Genomic DNA, 20259 nt, shown 5'->3' with positions numbered 1-20259 from the left:
TAAAAATATTTTTGTCATAGTTTTCAGTATAATATTCATAAATTTTTAAATTGTAATTGTGTTCAGACATGCTATCTATACCCGTTATGTGCTTAATGATACGATTCTTAGGTCTCGTTGGACCTTGGCATCTGCTTCAAGCACAAAAATAAAGAATGGGATTATTTCTGGCTTTTTATTCTGCAAAATGTTTAGTCTTCTCAAAAGCTGCTTTCAGCAGTGGGGGAAAGAAAGGGTGGAGCTGCCTTGCTGTATAGGGCACGTATGAGCCTGCCGACGCAGGAAGGATAGCGGGTCCGCGTGTTCAGGGAGGGCAGCGTCCCACCCCGCACGTGGCGCCGGACCGTGCCCTGTTCCCAGGCCAGCCCCGTGGGGCGGGGGTAGCTCCGTTCTCAGCATGAGGCGCAGGGGGCTGAGCCCCGGACCCTGTGTGCAGGGGAGCTGGGGAGGGTCAGCTGTGCATTATGAGGTGTAAAACATAGTCAGGTTTGTAAAGAGGGTTTCTTAAACTTGTTAGTTCTTCATGTTTCTTATTTCCCCCAAATAGTTATCACAACCAGTGTAACATTTAAAGGGTCTTTGTGTTGGCTTTAAAGCACCAAAAAATGGGGAACTGAGGGCTGTGTCTCGCTCAGCAGTTAGTGCTGAGGGGCCCTGACGTCAGAGGGCGGGAGCAGCCGCTGAGCTGGGAGGCGGCGTGGCCCCTGGGCGTGGGAGCCAGGCGGGGCGTGGGGCCCTGAGCGCCCCAGGGGACAGCGTCAGGACGGGCAGGGAGGGCTCTCTCTCTCGGAAGACCCTGGTGGCGCCAGGCTGCCGCTCCCGCTGAGACAGTCGGCCCTCCTCTCACTTAGCGGGTGTGGACCTGGTTTTCTCGAGGCAGGATTTGATCTCATGGAGTCTTGCGGAGCGTGGCGTTACATAAATTAGAGCGGGGCGCGGGATCAGAACAGTTCTGCCCAGGAACTTTGCAAATGAAAGTGCCGCTGTGTGTAAGATTTGACCTGCCCTGCCTTATGTCGGCCTCCGTGTCTTTCATGACATTGACACTCAGAGACTGCTCGTCTGGCATCGGTCGCCTGGCTAGAGTGGTGTCTGCCAGGCCCCTTCCCTGCCAGGGCTTTCCCTTTGTGGTTACTAAATGTTTGGGGGAAGAACCCTTCATACTGCATGTACCATCCTGGTTGTGATTAAAAGGTCACAGATCGGTTTTAGCGCCCACCAGTGTTTCTTGCACGCAGCAGTTATTCCTGGGGTGTTAGAATGTGACGTTTCTATTTCCCTCATTCCCTCTGCGCTTAGTCGTTGCAGATCTTCTATAAGAAGAGGTCCCTGTGTGTGGCTCATGTAAAATACATGTGGACCCATGAATGCCTGTTTTATTCCGTGAATTATAATCCAGTTCTCTGCCTATCTTGTTGCTTAGGTTGGGCCTGCTTTGGCCGCGGGGAGCTTTTGCGCCCTTGTAAGCTGCGCTGTCCTTCGTCGTTCTCCACTTTCCTTAAGTGCCTCCTGACTTTCTGCACCACGAGGTGCATTTCCCTGGCTTACCTCCCTGATCGTCAGCCCTGGCATCGGTTTTCCAAGGGCGTGTGGTCCCTGCTATTGGGAAATGGTTTTGAGGAATCAGTGCTTAGGTGGTAGGTGTGCTTACTGCTCCTGGGGTGCGCTGGCCGTATGTACTCCTGCTGGCCTGGGGAGTGTGTCTGTGCGCTAGTGCGTGCGTACGTGTGCATCTGTGTGTGTGTGTGTGTGTGTGTGTGTGTGTGTATGTGTGTGTGAGAAAAGGAGACGCCAAACCAGTTCCTCGTAGCCCTCTCCCCTTCCTTGATTTGTGGCTCTTCTCTGACGGTGAGAAATCTGGCTCTCAGGATCTACACGGTGTATTTGCTAATTTGTTCAACTCTGGAATACAAATAAAGTAGTTCCAGAATTTCTAATCCATACGCGGGGGGAAACAGATTTACCTACTAACTACAGTGTTTGTGTACTTATTTTTGTTTTTAGCATTATAGTGTTCAGTCAAAGTATTGTTTTCCAAAGTTACCCAGGGTCAGCTTTTAAGTAATCAGGGGTCGCATTTGCGATACACTTAGATTCATTTGTCCCAGCCTGTGTTCTGTCTTCCCGTATTCCAGCATGAATGTTCCACATTTCAGTTTTCACACTATGGTACTTCGTTTGGAGTAATTATTTCTGGACTTACGAGATTTGCTTTATTTTAGGTACTATTGTATATTTCTCTGGGGAGCTTGGGAATTTTAAACTACATGGTAGGACCTTCATAAAGCACTGATTTTATAAATAATGGTCACAGAAGGAACTTCGTTAATGGCACTTTTGTGCTTGGAAACTCTCCAAAATGTTATTCCTTCCACTTTCTCTTAGGGAGGGTGGACGGCGCTCATGTGGGCGTGTTACAAAGGCCGCACAGATGTGGTGGAGACGCTGCTCTCTCACGGTGCCAACCCCAGTGTCACTGGTCTGGTAAGCATTGACCCAGCGTCACCCGCAATGCACGTGGTAATTCTCGCAGGGAATCCCGAAGGCTGACTGTGTGGACTTGACAGTGAATGGAAAGGACCCAACCTTCTTACAGAGAAGAACGAAGAATGTGATTTTAAAGCACAATGAGAATTTTTTCTCAAGCTCAGCTTATTTCTCAATTTTTATCAACAAAAAGGCAACTCTTAGAGCTTAAATGTTAATTATAGTCATCTAACACTTCAAAAGGAGTTTTAAGGCCTGAAGTCACCTTACCTGTTTTCTGTGGGCACATGTTCTTCATCTAAACTTTTTAAAAAAGAAAACAGACATTTTTCCGTGCGCTCTCACAGATGGTGATACATGCGTGACTGCTTCGTGTGATGCTTGGTCTCAGACTGCGGATTGAGAGACTTACTGATGGAATCCTTTCTTAATATATACATCTCTCAAATCATGTTGTACACCATAAATATCTCACAGTTTTACCAAACATACCTTAAAAAAGCTGAAAAAAGAAACAAATTAATAGAAGGATTATATAAGAAAAGATTTAACATTTCTGTTGTTGTTCTTGCCCATTGGCTAGATAATCACACTAGATGTGTTGAATCTGTAAAATAAATGTGTTCATGGTATTTATTTAAGGTTGAGTCCAGCTTAGCTGTCAGTTGTGTGTTATGAATATCATGTGTGTTTTTGAAGTTGAGAATGGTCTATAACTTACTTTTTAAAATATTACTTTGTATTATTCTGTTAGTTATTTACTTTTCTTAGTAAATGCATGCTATAAATGTCCACCTAAAAGGTTTTTTCCTTCCCCTCCCCCCTGTCTGCCCTCCTCCCGTTTCCGTGCACCTGCCCATCCCCCCGCCGGTCTCCCAGCAGTACAGTGTTTACCCAATCATTTGGGCTGCGGGGAGGGGCCACGCGGAGATAGTGCATCTTCTGCTGCAAAATGGTGCTAAAGTCAACTGCTCCGATAAGGTAGGTCCCAGGACCTTTCGGGTCCCTGTCCGTGTTATGTCCTCTTGGTGTGTCTGCGTCACAGGTGTTTCCATGCCGCCTCCTGAGGCTGCTGGACGTGTCTTCTGGTTATGTGTATTAATGCATTTTATACAGGTGCACACAAGTCCCAGGTGGTCCCTTACATGTGTTACGTATTAAGGGTCCTTCCGTGGTTTTTTATACCACATTCACCATTTTAGGAAAATAGGAGAGTTCCCTTTCTTCATTATTGGGGTTTTTCTGTCATCACGTTTCTTCCTGCCTGGAGCCCTGTCTGCCCTCTGTGTCATTGTTGAATGGTCTTCCTAAAATACAGGTTCTCTCTCCCTCATGGTTAGCATCCCGAAGACACCAGCCCGTGGGGTGACGTAGGAAGGTGGGCCTTGCCTCCCTCTCGGCCCCTCCCCCTGCTCTCCGTACCCGGGAACTACCTGTGAACAGTATCTGATGGGGATAGCTTGCTGGCTTGCTGGGAGAGTTCCTTAGGAAAGGGGGGACCTCGGCCAGGCTGTGGGAAGATGGCATAAAGGGGAAAAGACGGATGATGTGGGAGGAAATCACTCAGTATGTTTCTGGATGAAGCCAGGAAATGGGACCCATAGTACATGTAAAGGCATTGAATTTATTGGGGATAGAAGCCAGGGTTTGAGAAGAAACAGAGAGATGTCTCGAGGTTTTCTGAGCACCGACTGCAGAAGTGTCTGCCAGGTGGCCCCATGGGAAGGGCTTGCCCCGTGTCAGGACCCTCTGTGGTGGGGGGAGTGAGCTGCGCTGGGGGGCAGGATGAGAAGGGTCTGCAGCGAATGAGCTGGTACCACTAGCCCCGTGAGAAGGGTGACAGTGGGACGCTCAGTCACAGCCTCTCTGGAGATGTCTGGGGTTTTTGATTTGTAGACTGAGGGAAGGCGTCTCAGCCAGAGAAAAAGTTACCCGCAAAGGAAGAGGCCAGAAAGGAACTTACTTCTGAGAGCACACAGATGTAAGAGAGAAACTGGGGCGCTCCTCAAGGATTCCTCCTTGTGTCTGAGCCTTCCCCAAGGCCGTGGCCTTGACCGCTGGCACTTCTCCTAGGCCCCGCCCCTTCGTATCCGCAACCTGGGACCCCGCTGTCCTCAGGCCCTGCATGTCGAGGAGAGCCCCGGGGTGGGGTTCCTGTGACTACTCGGGGCAGCGGTGAGCCTGGAACAAGAGCCGCCAGCTGCATATAGCTATTCAGACTTAAATCGATTAAAAGAAGTAAAGTAAATAAGTGTCCCAGTCAGACTCGCCACATTCCGGTGCTCAGTAGCCACAGGTGACTGGTGGCTGCTGCTGTGGCCTGTGCACGTTATAGAGCTTTTCCACCAACACTCACGTCCTCGTGGCCGGGCGGTCACAGCAGGAGGCTTTCCTCGGGTGCCATGCCCATCCGCCGTCTCCCTGCAGTTAAAGGTCACTGTGGGCACTCCCGTGTGCTTGCCTGCCCAACTCCCCGCAGGGAAAATCATTGCTATTTTATGTGTGATTTATATCCTCTGATGCCTTTCGAATTGTATTCCAGCAGAAGGAGCTTCCCAGTGCAGTTTCTGGGCCGCAGTTTATTTTGTCAGGTACAGAGCAGATTCGGGGTGTGGGCCAGCGTGCTGGCTGGCGGACGCTAGCCTGCGGGGCTCCTGGGCCTAGCTCCCCGTCGTCCAGCTCTGTGACCTTGAGCCTGTAACTGGCGTCTCTGGGCCTCACTGGCTGACGTGGGGATGCGCGGAAGTGCCACTTTGCCTTATTCTGTGGTAAGGGTTGTGCCAGTTTCCGTGTAAGGTGGTTAGAACTGGTTTTGCCTGTAGTCAGGCTGTTGAACTTCAGGTTGTTTCTCACAAGAGGCGGGAAGCAACGAAAGCTTGTTGAAAATTAGAGTGTGTGACTTTTATGGTGGAAAAATTGTCACTCACTGCTCATAAAAGGTAAAATTGGTTAGAAGCTATTTCGTGCAGTGCTTAATCATCTATTCCGGAGGAAGAAAATGGGGAAACGGGGCTGAGCTACGACTCAGGCTGTGGCTGGTGTGAGCGGGGACCTGAGGACAGCCGCAGTGCGGTTTTGGTCAGCACTCACGTTGGAAGCGGTTTCTGGTCGGACGCTTCGGTGGTAACGTTAACGGACTGTTTGCTCTCATAGTACGGGACCACCCCGTTGGTCTGGGCTGCGCGGAAGGGCCACCTGGAATGCGTGAAACACTTACTGGCCTCGGGAGCTGATGTCGATCAGGAAGGAGCTGTAAGTATCTCCCCTATTTTAAGCCCTGGCAGTAGAGACATGCTTCTGGTTTTGAGAGAGAATATTTTTCTTGTATATACCTAGAGAAATTTCCTACAGTTTGTAAATGATACTTAGGAAAACAAGCATTTTCTCGCTATTATCCTGATAAATATATTACGTATTATAAATTTCTGCTCTGAAGGATCTAATGCTAATGCACATAAGTTTTGGGGAGGGTAAAACTAGAATGAATATTGTTCAGGGATCTTAGTGTAAATTAAAATAGTCTCAAATCACATAGTTTGAAATACATCAGTTGTGGAAAGAGTTTTGTCTTATTGTAATTCATTTAAATTTTTATGCTTTGGCTAGTGTGGCTCAGTGGATTGAGTGATGGCCTGCGAACCAAAGGGTCACTGGTTCGATTCCCAGTCAGGGCACAGGCCTGGGTTGTGGGTGAGGTTCCCAGTTGCAGGGCTCATAAGAGGCACCCACACAGTGATGTTTCTCTCCCTGTCTTCCTCCCTCCCTTCCCCTCTCTCTAAAAATAAATAAAATCTTTAAAAAAATACAATTCATTTAAAATTTTAAAATAATATTGTAATTTTTTGTATATTTTTAACTATGACTCATTTTCGTTCTTCAGTAGACAGATTTAAAAATATCAGAAATCAGTGGTCAAAACCTAGAAAGCTTTAAAATTGGTTCAAACTTCCAACCAACTCCCAGTTACTAATTACTTACTGAGCCTCTGCTGTGGGGTGTGCGGGGGGGCTGGAGAAGCCCCCCCCCCATTGCTGTCCCTTTGAGATTGTAGACCGTGGTTAAAGGAGATGACATTCATACACACGGAACAAGTCGTACAGACTGCTGTTGGCCTGGTTGGGACCGTGTGAGGTGGGTTGTGAAGGACCCTGAGAGGAGGCCCAGTAGGGCTGTGGTTGCAGCGTCAGGGAAGTCCCTCCTGGCTCACCGGGGCAACATCAGCCAGCCCCCCTCGTGTCCGTATTGGCAGAAGCCGCCAGGTGCTGACCTTGGAGGGGTATGTGCTGTTTAGTGCTAGGTGGGGACCACGTGGTTCCTAGGCAGCGTGCAAGTCATCCCTTTGACTGTCTTCTGGACAGTTTATCAGTTGGCTGGGGGGCAGGGCTGCGTGGCTGTCGGGGCTCAGCAAGCGAAATGGCTGTGCTGCGTGATGCGTGGGAGGTGGGGGCTCAGCCTGGGGGCTGGGCTGAGCGACGTCTCAAAGCAGACCCGCCCCCAAAGAGGTGATTTTAGGAGTCGCAGTGAAGAGTCAGGGTCTTCTATCAGGGGGTTCGTTGCTATGAATTAGGAGGGCACGCATTATAAGAACCACTAAAATAAGAGCTTCTGAAAATGAGGTTTCTAGGTCACCATAAATGCAGAAGACTACGTTATACTTGTATGAAAATGTCCTGTAGCCATTAAGTCATTGTCTTCAGTTTCTTTTCCATAGAGTTTATTGTAAACAGTTCTTTGTTTGGAGCCTGAAAGACCATCCTTGGGATGCTTTAGTTCGGAATATGTGTATTTTGAACCACCCTGTCAGCCGTCTGACCCCCCATGACAGGACTGAGAGGGTTTGTTTATCGTAAACAAGTCCCATTTCAGGTCGCCATGTAAGCGACTGAAGGTCGTAGCAGTCCTGTGGACTCAGGAGAGTTCATCCATCTTCAGAACTAGGAACTATGCCTGCTGGCCACTTCTGGTGTGTTTCTGGTTACTTATGGTGACATTGCATTGTCAGAAATAACTGAAAACGGCTTGTTACCGTGGCGTCGGGCGTGTGTTCCGGCTGCTCTGACTCCGGGCTTGCTCTGTGTGCAGAATTCCATGACAGCGCTGATTGTGGCTGTGAAAGGAGGCTACACGCAGTCAGTGAAGGAGATCCTGAAGAGGAACCCAAACGTGAATTTAACGGATAAGGACGGCAACACGGCCTTGATGATCGCGTCCAAGGAGGGGCACACGGAGATCGTGCAGGACCTGCTGGACGCGGGGACCTACGTGAACATCCCCGACAGGGTGGGTTGCCTGCGTGCCTTCCCGTGGTGACGTTGCTGGGAGATGACTCGGCTGCTCACCGCCTTTCAGGGTCCTTCGCCCATGACACACGTTTGTTTACAGATAGGCTTTAGTTCTACCTTTAGAGCTAGTAAGTTAAAAGCTTCAGTCATTGAGAAGGATGTTCCTTCTAATTTTGTCAGATGCTATTGTTGTTCAGACTCGGTGCTGTTAGTCTGTAGCTGTCCCCCATGGGTGTCACCACAGATGCTGTGCCTGGCTCTGGGCCGCCAGCACCGCCCTTCCACCTAGGGTTTTCAGCTCGGACCTCTGGCTCTGACCCTTCCCCGAAGCCCGCACCTGTACGGGCGGCCCCGCCTGAACCTCGGCTTGGACGGGCTCCTTAACCTCAGCTGTGAAACGGGCGCTTAGCCCGTTTCTTCCCGGACCTGCTTCTCCTTCGGTGTCCCTGTCGCGTTAGCGGCGCTGCCGGCCCTGCTGTCGGAGCCCCACGGCCCACGCGTCCGCCCTGACTTCTCTTCCCACGGCGTCTGCTGCTTCAACGGGTTCCGTCGGGTCTGCCCCCAGAACACCCTGCCTTTGTCCGCCTCCCCAGGCCGGGCCGCCGTCCCCGTTGCCTCCTGACCGGGTTCCCTTGTTGGCCCGGGGTCCCCACGCGGCCCTCAGAGGGGCCCGGGAGGCCGCAGACCCCTGCGCACCCCTCCTTGGGACACTCCTGGCCCCGCTGCGGGGAGGAGGCTGCTGCGTGTTTAGCTCATGGATGCTGCCCGCGGTGTCGCCGTGCTGGCTCTGCGCCCTCGCGCTTAGCCCTCTTCAGCGCTCCTCCTGGGCAGCACGGCCACGCGGACACCCTTCCACGTTCTCGAGCACGCGGGTCCCGCGGCCGCCTGGGGCCTCCCCCGGCCGTGCCCCCCGGGCTGGCTGCTCCTCCGTGCACGGAGGCTTGGCCGTCCCTCCTCAGAGAGGTCTCCAGCGGCCCTTTCCACCGTGGCCACCGTCACATCCCGCCACACCGCTGCATTTCAGTCTGTCTGTGCTTCTGTCTTCCCTTAGTCTGTGTGTACTGTGTGCTGTCTGTCTGCTCTAGCCTGTCCGTGCGCCTGGAGATGGGACTCGTCTTTCTCGTGTCCCTGTGCCCAGACCAGCGCACGGCCCATAGGCAGCAACGAAGCCTCTAACCCTTGGTAGTGGACTGGCCCCGGAGCCGAGTGACGCTGGCATTCGGCCCTAGACCGTGTCTGCCGTGGGCTGTTTCTGCGGCCGCTGTGGCGGTTAGGGGGCTGCCCCATGTGCTGCACGTAATCGTCCCCCAGGACCTGGTCCTGATCTGGGGCCCTGGGGGCACACACAGGGCTGAGACGGGCACAGCTCCCGCGTAGCCAACCAGGGCCCCGCAGCTGGCGTGTGACTGGGCGGCAAAGCGACGCCCGTGGCCGCAGGAGCCCTTCCGTGCCCGGAAGCTGTGGGAAGGGGTCAGGAATCTGACTGCCGCTCGGTGAAAGTGACTTCAGGGCACACATGTCCTTTTGCGGTCGTGGGCTCTGCCGGGGCCTGTCCTGGGGGAGGTCTTCTGCCCGTGGCCTCCAGCGCCAGCCGGGCTGGGGTGTGGCCGCTGGCCCGCCTCTCCCTAATTAGGGTGCCCCCAGGCCTGCCCGTGCCGGCCTTGCAGCTCCGTCCTCAGACGCCGCGGCTGCTGTCACGTGGCCTCGTCCCATGGGCTCTGTGCTGCGTCACTTGCAGATGGTCATCTGGTTTGCTGGCGGCCACGGTGTCATTTCTTTAAATTGTGTTTGTCATGGAAGGTTACACCCAAGGAAAATGGCTTCTTGTTCTGGGCGGCCAGTCCCTCTGAACTCCTGCCCTGGAATTTCATGGCGAGGCTTGTCGCCTTCTGTCTCTCACTCTGAGGGCGCCCACCAAAGTGCTTCTCTGTGTTTAGAGACCCTTACCCCAAGAAGTGTGCAGGGGAAACCCTGTTCTATCCGCACGTGACCCGCCTTGACCTCACAGCGGCTTGGTCTTGCTCATCGTCACTCTCCTTGTTTCCTGTCGTTTCAGAGTGGGGACACCGTGCTGATCGGAGCCGTCAGAGGCGGCCACGTGGAGATCGTCCGCGCGCTGCTCCAGAAATACGCGGACATAGACATCCGGGGGCAGGTGCGTGATGGTCGCGCCGCCGTGTCCTCCGCGTGTGGCGGTCGGCGGCGCCCACTGAGCTCAGTGTCACTCGCCGGCGTTCTATAGCGCCCGGCTGGTCCACCCCGATGTGTTTAGTAAACGCCTGTTACCGCACGTCACTGCCGCTGCTGCAGGCTTCCTGTATTAATGTCCTTAGACCCTTACTAGGCGCGCACAGCGGTGGCTAAGCGTGGGCTCTCACGTGAAGCAACTGTGACTCCCTCCCTCCCACAGGACAACAAAACGGCGCTGTACTGGGCCGTGGAGAAGGGCAACGCGGCCATGGTGCGGGACATCCTGCAGTGCAGCCCCGACACTGAGACGGGCACCAAGGTGCGGCGCTGCGCGGGCCGGGCGCGGGGGTGTCACACCGTCCCCGCGGGTGACGCGCTGTCTCAGAGCAGGGCACAGCTGGGCGCGGGGGTGTCACACCGTCCCTACGGGTGACGCGCTGTCTCAGAGCGGGGCACAGCCGGGCACGGGGGTGTCACACCGTCCCTACCGGTGATGTCCTCAGAGCAGGCGCCGCAGTGTGTCCCTTCAGGAATACGTATCCACAGGAAAACACGGTGTCCAGTTCATCACTTCAGCTAACTATGTCAGAAGGCACGGTGCCGGCTGTCCACACGCTGTAGACAGGTCGTTCCCCCAGGAGTCTTCTGTGCCCCCTCGTGTGGGAGGCAGAACAGTTCCCTTTACAGACCCACTGCGCGTGGCTGTGGGTTTCCCGGCCAGCCACTGTAGTCTGGTTTGCACAGACCGTGTGAAACATGAAGCCCTGTCAGGCCTGAGTGGCTATACGTGGTCTTACGTACAATAGTTTTCTGTGGGAGGGTGTAGTTGGAATTTCAGAGTGAATGGGAGGAATTCTTAGTGCTAAGAATACACACTTAAGGGGCCACCCATAAGACAAGGCTCTCTGATCTGCTAGAGACGGGACGAGTGTCTTTCTAACCAGGGGTGGTGACTCGGTGCCCAGAGCAGAAAGGGTCCTGGGCCCCCTTCCGGTTTGCAGGTGGCTCCTCGATCATCGTTTTTCTTTCTTTCTGGGTCCCGTGTCGGCCGCCACAACCACCTGCCGCTTCTGGCCAGGTCTCTCTCCTCGCGCAGTGACGAACTGTGGTCCCTTCTTAGTTCCCTGGGTCTCCTCTGGGGGTTTCCCAGCGGTGTACTGCTGCGTCGCGTTGTTTTCCCCGCCGCACGCAGGCTCAGGGGCGCAGAGGATGGCAGCGACGCAGGATAGACTGAAAGTCTAGGCCCTGGCCTGCCTGGTCACGGCGGCTGGGCTGCGGTCGGCCTGGGTGGGGAGGTGAAGGCAGTCGGTGGGGGACTGGGGGATGGCAGTGGCAGTGAGGGGGGCCCGGGCACAGGGGCCAGAATTGGTGACATGGCAGCAGGTCACATCCCATACTCAGCTGAGTGACATCAGATTATTTTGATAACAAATATTAATTGTGAAAGGGAAAGCAGTTTTCTTGTTAGTTTTTTTTTTTTTTAAGATTTTATTTATTTTTAGAGAGAGGGGCAGGAAGGGAGAAAGAGAGGGAGAGAAACATCAATGTGTGGTTGCCTCTCATGTGCCCCCAACGGGGGACCTGGCCTGCAACTCAGGCCTGTGCCCTGACTGGGAATCGAACCGGCGACCCTTTGGTTCACAGGCCAGTGCTCAGTCCCTGAGCCACCAGCCAGGGCTTCTTGTTAATTTTTACAACTATGTTTCCTTGGGAGCGTTTTTAACATGGACTGGTACCAGAGTCAGATAATTGAGTTCTTACACATGTGTTTATGTGACTTGAAACAAGCTGTCGGTCTGGCACTTTGTCATGTGTGCCCACAGGATGGGGAAACCCCACTTATAAAGGCCACCAAGATGAGGAACATTGAGGTGGTGGAGCTGCTGCTGGATAAAGGCGCTAAAGTGTCCGCCGTGGACAAGGTGAGGCGCCCGTGGGCGGGGCCCCTGTCTGCGTGGTGCTCGGCAGGCTGCCCTGTGCGCCCGGTGGCCTTGGGAAGGGGCCGCCCTGTAGTGGTGCAGGGACCGATGACTCGCTGGGGACCTCCGTGTGGGGCCCCAGCGCAGTGGCCCCTTCCTGAGCGGTGGGCGGGCCGCGTGCTGGGAAGGAAGCTGCTTCAGACGGAGCCGTGGTGCCCGGACCAGCTCGGGAAGCTGCGCTGAGCGCCTCACTGCGCAGGGGCGCCCTCGGGGTAGGGCTTCCTGCCTCCGCGCCGCAGGGAGGGCTCCAGGGGCCGCAGGAGACAGATGCGCAGGCAGGGGCACTGCTGTTCCCGGAGGGGGAGGTGCTCTGTCCCCATCCCTGCGTGGGTCACGAAGCTTCTGGACGGGAGGGGACGTTTGTGAGCTGGAGCGTGAACTCGCCGAGGAAGGCGGGGACGTCCTGGGCAGTGAGCACTGGGGCCCAGGGCGAGCGGGGCCAGGGCCGAGGGGGAGCGGGGAGAAGGCCTGTTGCTGTCCCCTCTCGGTGACTTCAGGGCAGAGGAGGAGCGTGGCCTCCATTTCGGGGGCTGTGGGAGCAGTCCGTACTTCCCGGGGAAAGCGAGGTAAGGAGCGGGAGGAGGAAAGCGCGGGGGATCTGAGATACGAATCCACGTTACGTCCGTGCCGTCCGTGGAAAGCAGGCAGGTTCAGATTTCCGAGGTGTTACAGAGCAAGCGTGGTGGTGGTGACCCGGTGTATTCTGTGTGAGAACCGTGGGCGCTCACGTTCCGGCCCCTGTCCCGCAGAAAGGAGACACGCCTCTGCACATCGCCATTCGGGGGAGGAGTCGGAAGCTGGCGGAGCTTCTCCTGAGGAACCCCAAAGACGGACGGCTGCTCTACAGGCCCAACAAAGCGGGCGAGACCCCCTACAACATCGACTGCAGCCATCAGAAGAGCATCCTGACTCAGATATTTGGGGCCCGTAAGTGTCGGGTTCCGGTCCTGCCCGGGCCTTGGAAAACTGAGTGCTCCGTGGGGGCCCTGAGGGGCCCGCAGCAGCTCTGCGTCTGCCACTCAGCTGGAGATCACGGAGGCTGGGGAGGTTCTCACTCGGCTGTGGCAGACACCCCCCGTCTGCGCTCGTTTGCGTGTGTCGTGGCTTCCTAAACGGGGTCCACTCAGAGGGCCCGAAAGCCCGGCCTGCAGTGTGTGCCCCGTTGTTCTGTCCCCGTCCCTGTCCCAGGGCGCCCACTCCTTGTTGACGTCCTTCCCCCGGGCCCCTGTCGCTGTGGCCGCCTCAGCGGGCTCTGCCTGACCAGACACCGGTTTTGCCTTGTGGAACGCTTGGGCCTTTGAGTTTATATTTTCCTTTTTAATACTTACTACATCTGGCTCGTTATTCGTTTCTTTTAGAGTTTTCTCTCTTCCGATTCCCGGTTCCACAGGGCCAGCCTGTCTCTTATCGCTGTGTCCTCTGGAACATCTAGCGGACGCCTTAGGAGCTGTGCTGGACAGGCTTTGATTGGCAGGCGTGCGCGTGGGAGCGGAAGCGCGCACAGGCGGTCCTTCTGAGACACGGGGCGGCTCGGGTAGAACAGCGTCTGCGTGGATTAAAGGGCGGTGTTAGCGCCGTGTCCACAAAGCAGCCGGCAGGGTGGGAGGATCCTGCCGCCTTCCCCGCGAGCTTCTCCCTGCCTTTGTTTCTCAGTAGGATTCTTGTGTTTTTAAATGTTTTTCATTGTAATAATGCACACATTAAATTTCGAGAATGAAGACACAGGTAGAGTATCAATGGTACGGATTTCCCTGTCCCCTGCCACCGAATCCATAGCTGTCTGAATGACACTCCCAGGACTTTTTTTTCATTTCTAAAAATGTTTCATACCATATACAGAGCTTTAAAAAAATTCAGGTCGTATCATATTATAAAAGCTTTTAATAACGAACTATATCATTTTAATTGTCATAATCTTTCATTTGTAGTATTTTAATAGAACAGTTAGTTCTCTATTGTTGAATATTTGGTTTGTTTTGCTGCCGAAAGCTGGTGCTGCAGTGAACATCTTCTTTAGGGTTTTTTTTTTGAAATAAACTCCCCAAAGTAGAGGTGGCGGGTCCGTGCGTGTTCACAGCGTTGGCAGACCTTTCACAGGGGCTGGAACAGCTTCTCCGTCCTCGGCCACCTACGAAGTGCCGTTCCCTGCAGCCCTGCTGATCGGGCCCAGAGGGAAGACACCCATTTCCGTTTTCATTGTAAAATTATTGTAGTTTGCAACCCTTTAATATGTTCCTGGCTGTTTGTATTCTTGCCGTTTTCCTCTCTGTGTCCCTTGCCAACTTTTTTCTTGAGCTTTTAATATTTTTACAAATGGGTTTTAAGTGCGTTTTGTATGTTAGGATTTTGACCCTGGATCCAGCCTGCGTGTTGCTCCCCTCTCCCAGCTGACTCCTTACTTATGCTGAGGCAGTTTTTATTCCCACCCGAAAGGCAGATGTTTTTTTTAGCTTGTCGGTCACTTCCTGCGGTTCTGGCTTTAGTATTATGTTGAGAAAGGCTTTTTCCAAGGAAAGCTTTTAGAAGTTTTTTCTCCTAGTATCGTTATGGTTGTATTTTTTACATTAAATTCTTTAATGTTTCAGAAACTTATTTTTATTACACAAGGTATGAAATGTATGGAGTTATAATTTTATTTTTTTTAAATGGATGTCTAACTTCTCAACACCACTTACTAATTCATACTTTTTCCACTTTTTTGGAACGCACTTATGTTAACATCCTATGTGCGTTCTGTGATGTTTTAATTATTGTATCTTTATGGACAATGACTTTTTGGTAGTTAAATTTTTTTCTTAGCAACTCTTACATTTCTTGCTTTTCAGTGTTTCAAGACATTTTCATGAATTTTTGATTAGCATTGCCTTAAAGTGATAGGTTAATTTGGGGAGAATTGGTCACTTTAAGGCTTTGATCCTTTTCTGCCTGGAACCATAGGGCGTCTCTTTTTCTCTGATTCACTGTGATGTTCTTCAGTTACGTTTTGTGGGTTTGTTTATGTAGCTGTTACACGTGTTACATTTCTTCCTGGGGACTGCTTTGTGTTCTGCTCGTATGGTATTGATTCTGTTCCACATTCAGCGTCTCTGAAATTGGAATCTGTCTTACAGTTGATGGATGAGAAGCGTCGCGTCACAGTTTGGCACCATTTTTTCTTTTTTAGTTGTGCATAATCATGGCGCATCTTACGATCAGTATTTGTCTTAAGTTCTATAAAAAGTGGTATTTAAGAACACCTGGACCAGTTTCTACGCAGGCCTAACCATTTAAAATGAGTCCTTTTCTCTAGGGAAAGGCTCAGAGGTTGAGAAGTGCTGTCTCTCTGTGTCCCCAGGACACCTATCACCCACGGAAACGGACGGGGACATGCTGGGCTACGACCTGTACAGCAGCGCCCTGGCCGACATCCTCAGCGAGCCCACCATGCAGCCGCCCATCTGCGTGGGCCTATACGCGCAGTGGGGCAGCGGCAAGTCCTTCCTCCTGAAGAAGCTGGAGGGTACGGGGCCCGGGGCCTGTGCATCTGTCGTAGAGAGGAGTGGGGTTCTGTGTGTGGGCGCACGTGCCGCACGGCGTACGCGGGTGCAGGCGCCAGGGCTCCCTCCCTCGAGGCGGCCTCCACACTCACATGCGTTCTCTTTCTGAAGCGAAGAGCCCGTGGGCCGTGGCACGTCAGCCCCGAGGCCGCAGGGCTCCCATGGGTGCCGTCCGTGGTCACCGTGCCCTGTGTGTGGCCACACCCGTCCGCTGCTGGCTCTGGCAAGGCCGTCCAGGCGCTTCTCCTGGGGGGGTCCCTGTTCTGGGAGCTTCCTAGACGGCCCCCGTCCTGCCCCCCAGCACCCACGCCTGCTGTTGGCAAAACCTCACTCACTCTTCAAGGGCGGGGCTCAGTCTCGCCTGTAAAGTGTGTACCAGGTTTTGTCGGAAGAATGGCGTGTTTAAGGCTCCCCTGGGCTCAGCGCACCTTTAGGAGCTGCGATCCACAAACGTGCTTGGAGGGAGGAGGGGTCAGGAGCAGGGTCAGAGAGAACGGCAGCGACGCGGGTGAAGGCACAGGGCCACGTCGTGCTTTCCGGTTCTATGTACGGACGCAGCGCCGGGGTGCTTGTGTCCCACAACCCACAGAAGCACACGCCAGCAGAGCCTCCATGGGGGGCCATCTGCAAAGGGGTTGGGGCATCTTCCCCAGGAGGCGAGAGGGGGCCCAGACGGGTCGGTGCCCGAGGGGGTGGGACTTTGATGCGGGCCTAAGCGGGGGGTGGGGAAGTGGCTGAGTGGCAGCGTTTCATCCAGGGACCGAGCGCGGGCCCGACAGATGTCCGCGTGCCCACGGGGAGATTTCAGGTTCCGGCGGGGGCTGTGTGTCTGACAACGGGCCTCACGGGCGGATACCGTCTCTCTCTCAGATGAAATGAAGACCTTCGCGGGACAGCAGATCGAGCCTCTCTTCCAGTTCTCATGGCTGGTCGTGTTCCTGACGCTGCTGCTCTGCGGGGGGCTCGGGCTGCTGTGCTCCTTCACGGTGGACCCCAGCCTCGGCATCGCCATGGCCCTGAGCTGCTTGGCACTCTTGTACATATTTTTTAGTAAGTCTTTGCTCTTCGTGCTTTTGAGAAATGAGGTGTGTTTCAGGACTCGTCGTTTTACTTAAAAGATGGTCTGATCTGTCTCCTAAAACCTGTACGTGCTTTTCATACTTAGGTTAGAAGTTTGATCTTTTTGCTGTTTTATAAGTTGGCCTAGAGGAACATTGCCCACAGCCTGGCTGGAGTAGCTTTAAAAACGAGGGTTCCATCTGTTAATATTGAAGCAGAACTCCAGTTTATCTTACCCTTTTATATGTTAATTAATGATTTATATTTAAGTCTTTCTTGAAAATAAGTCTTCATAGCCATCACTGGCATGCTCTTGAACATTTTGATCATGTTTGTAACTTTTATTTTATATAAAAGCAAAGTAAAAAATATATATATATATATATAAACACACACATACACACACACACACATATATATATATACATGTATATATATAATCCCTGTCCTTGGGGGTCTTCGGTTGTGAAGGAAACAGATTTACAGTTGGAGGGGAACTGGTAACGTCAGCAGTTGCAAACAGTGATAACGCCCCAATTATTTCCATTTTAATCGGAACCAGTGGAAGTCATACTTCAGTGTGTGAACGTCCCGGTTCCCACTCACCGTCTGTACACCGGTGGGGCTTGACTGCTGGAGGCGCTCTTCCAGGTGTGCTCAGGAACGAGCGCAGGGCGCGAGAGGTCACATCGTACTTGGCGTTTGTTTGGAGAAAAGAGGCTGCCCGGCTGCCCGGGGGTTGCTTTGGCTAATTATCTCTTTACCTGTGCATTCAGTTGTCATCTACTTTGGTGGCCGAAGGGAAGGAGAGAGTTGGAACTGGGCCTGGGTCCTCAGCACGACGTTGGCCAGACACATCGGGTATTTGGAACTCCTCCTCAAACTGATGTTTGTGAATCCGCCCGAGTTGCCAGAGCAAACCACTAAAGCTCTGCCTGTGAGGTGAGCTGGTCCCTTTCACAGAAGTAGCTTTTTTAGAAAAAATCCTTACCCTGGGATATGTTTATTGATTTTAGAGGGGGGCGGGGGAGGAACATCGATCAGTTGCCTCCTGTGCGCGGCCCGACCAGGGGTCGAATCTGCACCCTCTTGGTGCGCGGGGCCGACGCAGCCGCCTGGCCTGGCCCGGGTGCCCCCGCCCCCGTTTCCCGAGGCCTGTGGCCGCCTGGCCCGGCCTGCACCCTGTCATAGCCCGCGCCGCTCTGCCTTCAGTCACGTCTCTTCACATAAGTCTGCTACACATGACTCTTTATTGTCTTTTCAAAGGAAAACGTGTAAGGTATTAGAAGTGGAAGATACCTGGTTTCAAGTTCCTCTCCCTCCTTAGGGCTTTACACACAGTGTTCGGGATGTGACGTGAAGCTCAGGGTAAATGACGTGCTCCTCTTCCCCGCCGCAGGTTCCTGTTCACAGATTACAGCCGGCTGTCCAGTGTCGGCGGGGAGACGTCCATGGCCGAGATGGTCGCCACCCTCTCCGACGCCTGCGAGAGGGAGTTCGGCTTTCTGGCAACCAGGCTTTTTCGAGTGTTCAAGACTGAAGACACGCAGGGTAGGGCTGCCTCCCTCCCCCTCCCTCCCCTCCTCCCCCTCCCCCTCCCTCCCCTCCTCCCCCTCCCCCTCCCTCCCCTCCTCCCCCTCCCCCTCCCTCCCCTCCTTGGTGTGTGCAGGGGCTCGAGCGCTGAAAACAGGAAGTGAGCCTCAGGTTTTCCCACGCCGGCGCTGCAGGGGTTTGGGTTTCCCAGGCCCCCGTGGGCCACTGCGCGTGGAGACTGTTGGCTGCATTGCAGGTAAAAAGAAGTGGAAGAGGACCTGCTGCCTCCCGTCATTCGTCATCTTCCTGTTCATCTTCGGCTGCGGGATTGCTGGGGTCACCCTCCTGGCCGTGTTCAGAGTCGACCCGAAGCACCTGACGGTGAACGCCATCCTCATAGCGACGGCGGCGGTCGTGGGGTTGGCCTTCGTGCTGAACTGCCGGACCTGGTGGCAGGTGCTGGACTCGCTCCTGAACTCGCAGAGGAAGCGCCTCCACAGCGCCGCCTCCCGGCTGCACAAGCTGAAGAGCGAAGGGTTCATGAAAGTAAGCGCCCCGCGGTCCCCGAGAACGGCCGTGCGCTGGGCGTGCACCCCCGCCGCCCACGGGCTTGTGCTCCCCACGTGCGGGGCGCGGCCTTGGGGGTCAGTCCAGGTTCCTCCCGTGGAAATGCGCATCTGAAGTGGGAAAGTCAGAGCAAGGACACGCTTTGATAAAACAGACTTTTATAGGCTGTCCAAGGAGGCAGCAGGTCGATTACTTCCTAGCGGCAGTGCCTGCCTAATACCGTAGTTCCTCCGGAGTGGCCGTTTCCAGGGGGTGCACCGCAAGCACCTCTAAAACCTGCAGCACCTGCCTGTGTAGTCGGGGCACTGCCCTCTTTTCCCTCAGATCTTCAGATAAAAGAACGACAGCAGCCGGTGCAGCAGCAGCCGTCCGATGGCAGTGGCCTGTCTTGAACCGTAAATGTGTGGGCCCCATAATAGAGTTGCATCCTGTTGGTCGCGTTGCATAATATGGCTGCGTCTGACTGGTTAATTCTTATACCAGAAACCCTAATATACAATTATAGGTACGTGATTTTTTTTTTTTTTAAGTCACTTTGGAGCAAAAAGGGTAGGTAATTATTATTTTTTTTGTAAATCAATCAAAATTATACTTTTTTTTGGTCAGATAGGCCAAAAGTATATATATTTTGGTGTGCCACAGAACTTTAGTAGTTAGTTTGTGTGCCCTGAGATGGAAAAGGTTGAAGGTCACAGCCCTGGAGCCTGGCAGAGTAAGCAGATGGAACCGCCGAAACGGGACACAGGGTCACACTGTTAGAACCGAGGGATGGAGCACAGTACCTGCAGTGCCTTCCTGTGCTCCGGCTCCTGGCCCATCAGGGAGCCAACTGTACTTTGACCAGTTCGATTTGCACTCAGATCTCAGACTTCAGACGTGCAGAGCATGTGATCTTGGAAGGTAGCCACTCAATCCAGTTTAATTTTGTTTTAAATGGATACAACAGGGCCTACCTCGTTGTAGGGGTGAAATACTCTGATTTATGTGAAGCCCCTTTGGAAACTGTGAAGAAGCCTCACTACGGTGTTGGGGCAGCGTGACGGCAGTGAGGACGGCGGTCAGGCTTTCTGGGAAGCGCGCCTGTCCCAGGGCTGTCTGTCCTGTCCCGTGCAGGTCCTGAAGTGTGAGGTGGAGCTGATGGCCAGGATGGCGAAGACCATCGACAGCTTCACGCAGAACCAGACGAGGCTGGTGGTCATCATTGACGGGCTGGATGCCTGCGAGCAGGACAAGGTGCTCCAGATGCTGGACACGGTACGTCCTCCTGCCCTGAAACGTGACTGTCGCACGTGGTCGCTGGGAGGGGTGACTCATGAGTAGCTCACGTGGAGTCGGAACAGTACTTTTTTTTGGTAATGACAACCACTTTCCTGCTGAAACATAGCAAGAGTAAGTATTCCATCCCCGACTTAAATAATTTGAACTTAATGGCAGAGTGAGGAAAAGCCTGCGTCCAGAAGCTCGGAGTGCACTGCGTGGGGCCAGCTCTCCTTTGCCAACGGCTAGCGTTCAGGGGTGAGAGGAGAGCAGGGAGCGCGCAGAGCCCACCGAGGTCTTTCTTAGGGCGGGCGCCCCGGGCTCTGCAGGTGTTGGCGCCAGTGTGTGCCCGGGCGGAGGCGGTATGCC

General features: G+C 53.7%; 1 protein-coding gene across 1 annotated transcript in view; it reads left to right on the top strand.

Moving 5' to 3' along the window:
• Positions 1-20259, top strand: part of KIDINS220 (kinase D interacting substrate 220) — a 69310-nt gene that overhangs the window by 8272 nt on the left and 40779 nt on the right. The window contains exons 5-18 of the mRNA XM_090280881.1: positions 2386-2484; positions 3367-3468; positions 5641-5739; positions 7570-7767; positions 9826-9924; positions 10180-10278; positions 11783-11881; positions 12688-12865; positions 15273-15437; positions 16345-16524; positions 17310-17475; positions 17933-18084; positions 18323-18612; positions 19747-19887. Of these exons, the coding sequence (XP_090137007.1) occupies positions 2386-2484; positions 3367-3468; positions 5641-5739; positions 7570-7767; positions 9826-9924; positions 10180-10278; positions 11783-11881; positions 12688-12865; positions 15273-15437; positions 16345-16524; positions 17310-17475; positions 17933-18084; positions 18323-18612; positions 19747-19887 (2067 nt within the window). The remainder of the gene's footprint in view (positions 1-2385; positions 2485-3366; positions 3469-5640; positions 5740-7569; positions 7768-9825; positions 9925-10179; positions 10279-11782; positions 11882-12687; positions 12866-15272; positions 15438-16344; positions 16525-17309; positions 17476-17932; positions 18085-18322; positions 18613-19746; positions 19888-20259) is intronic.

Source organism: Furipterus horrens, unplaced genomic scaffold, assembly GCF_987537825.1.
Source record: "Furipterus horrens unplaced genomic scaffold, mFurHor1.1.pri manual_scaffold_6, whole genome shotgun sequence".
In the NCBI taxonomy this organism is placed as follows: Eukaryota; Metazoa; Chordata; class Mammalia; order Chiroptera; family Furipteridae; genus Furipterus; species Furipterus horrens.
Note: the sequence above shows the minus strand (reverse complement) of the source record. Positions and strands in the feature narration are given on the sequence as shown.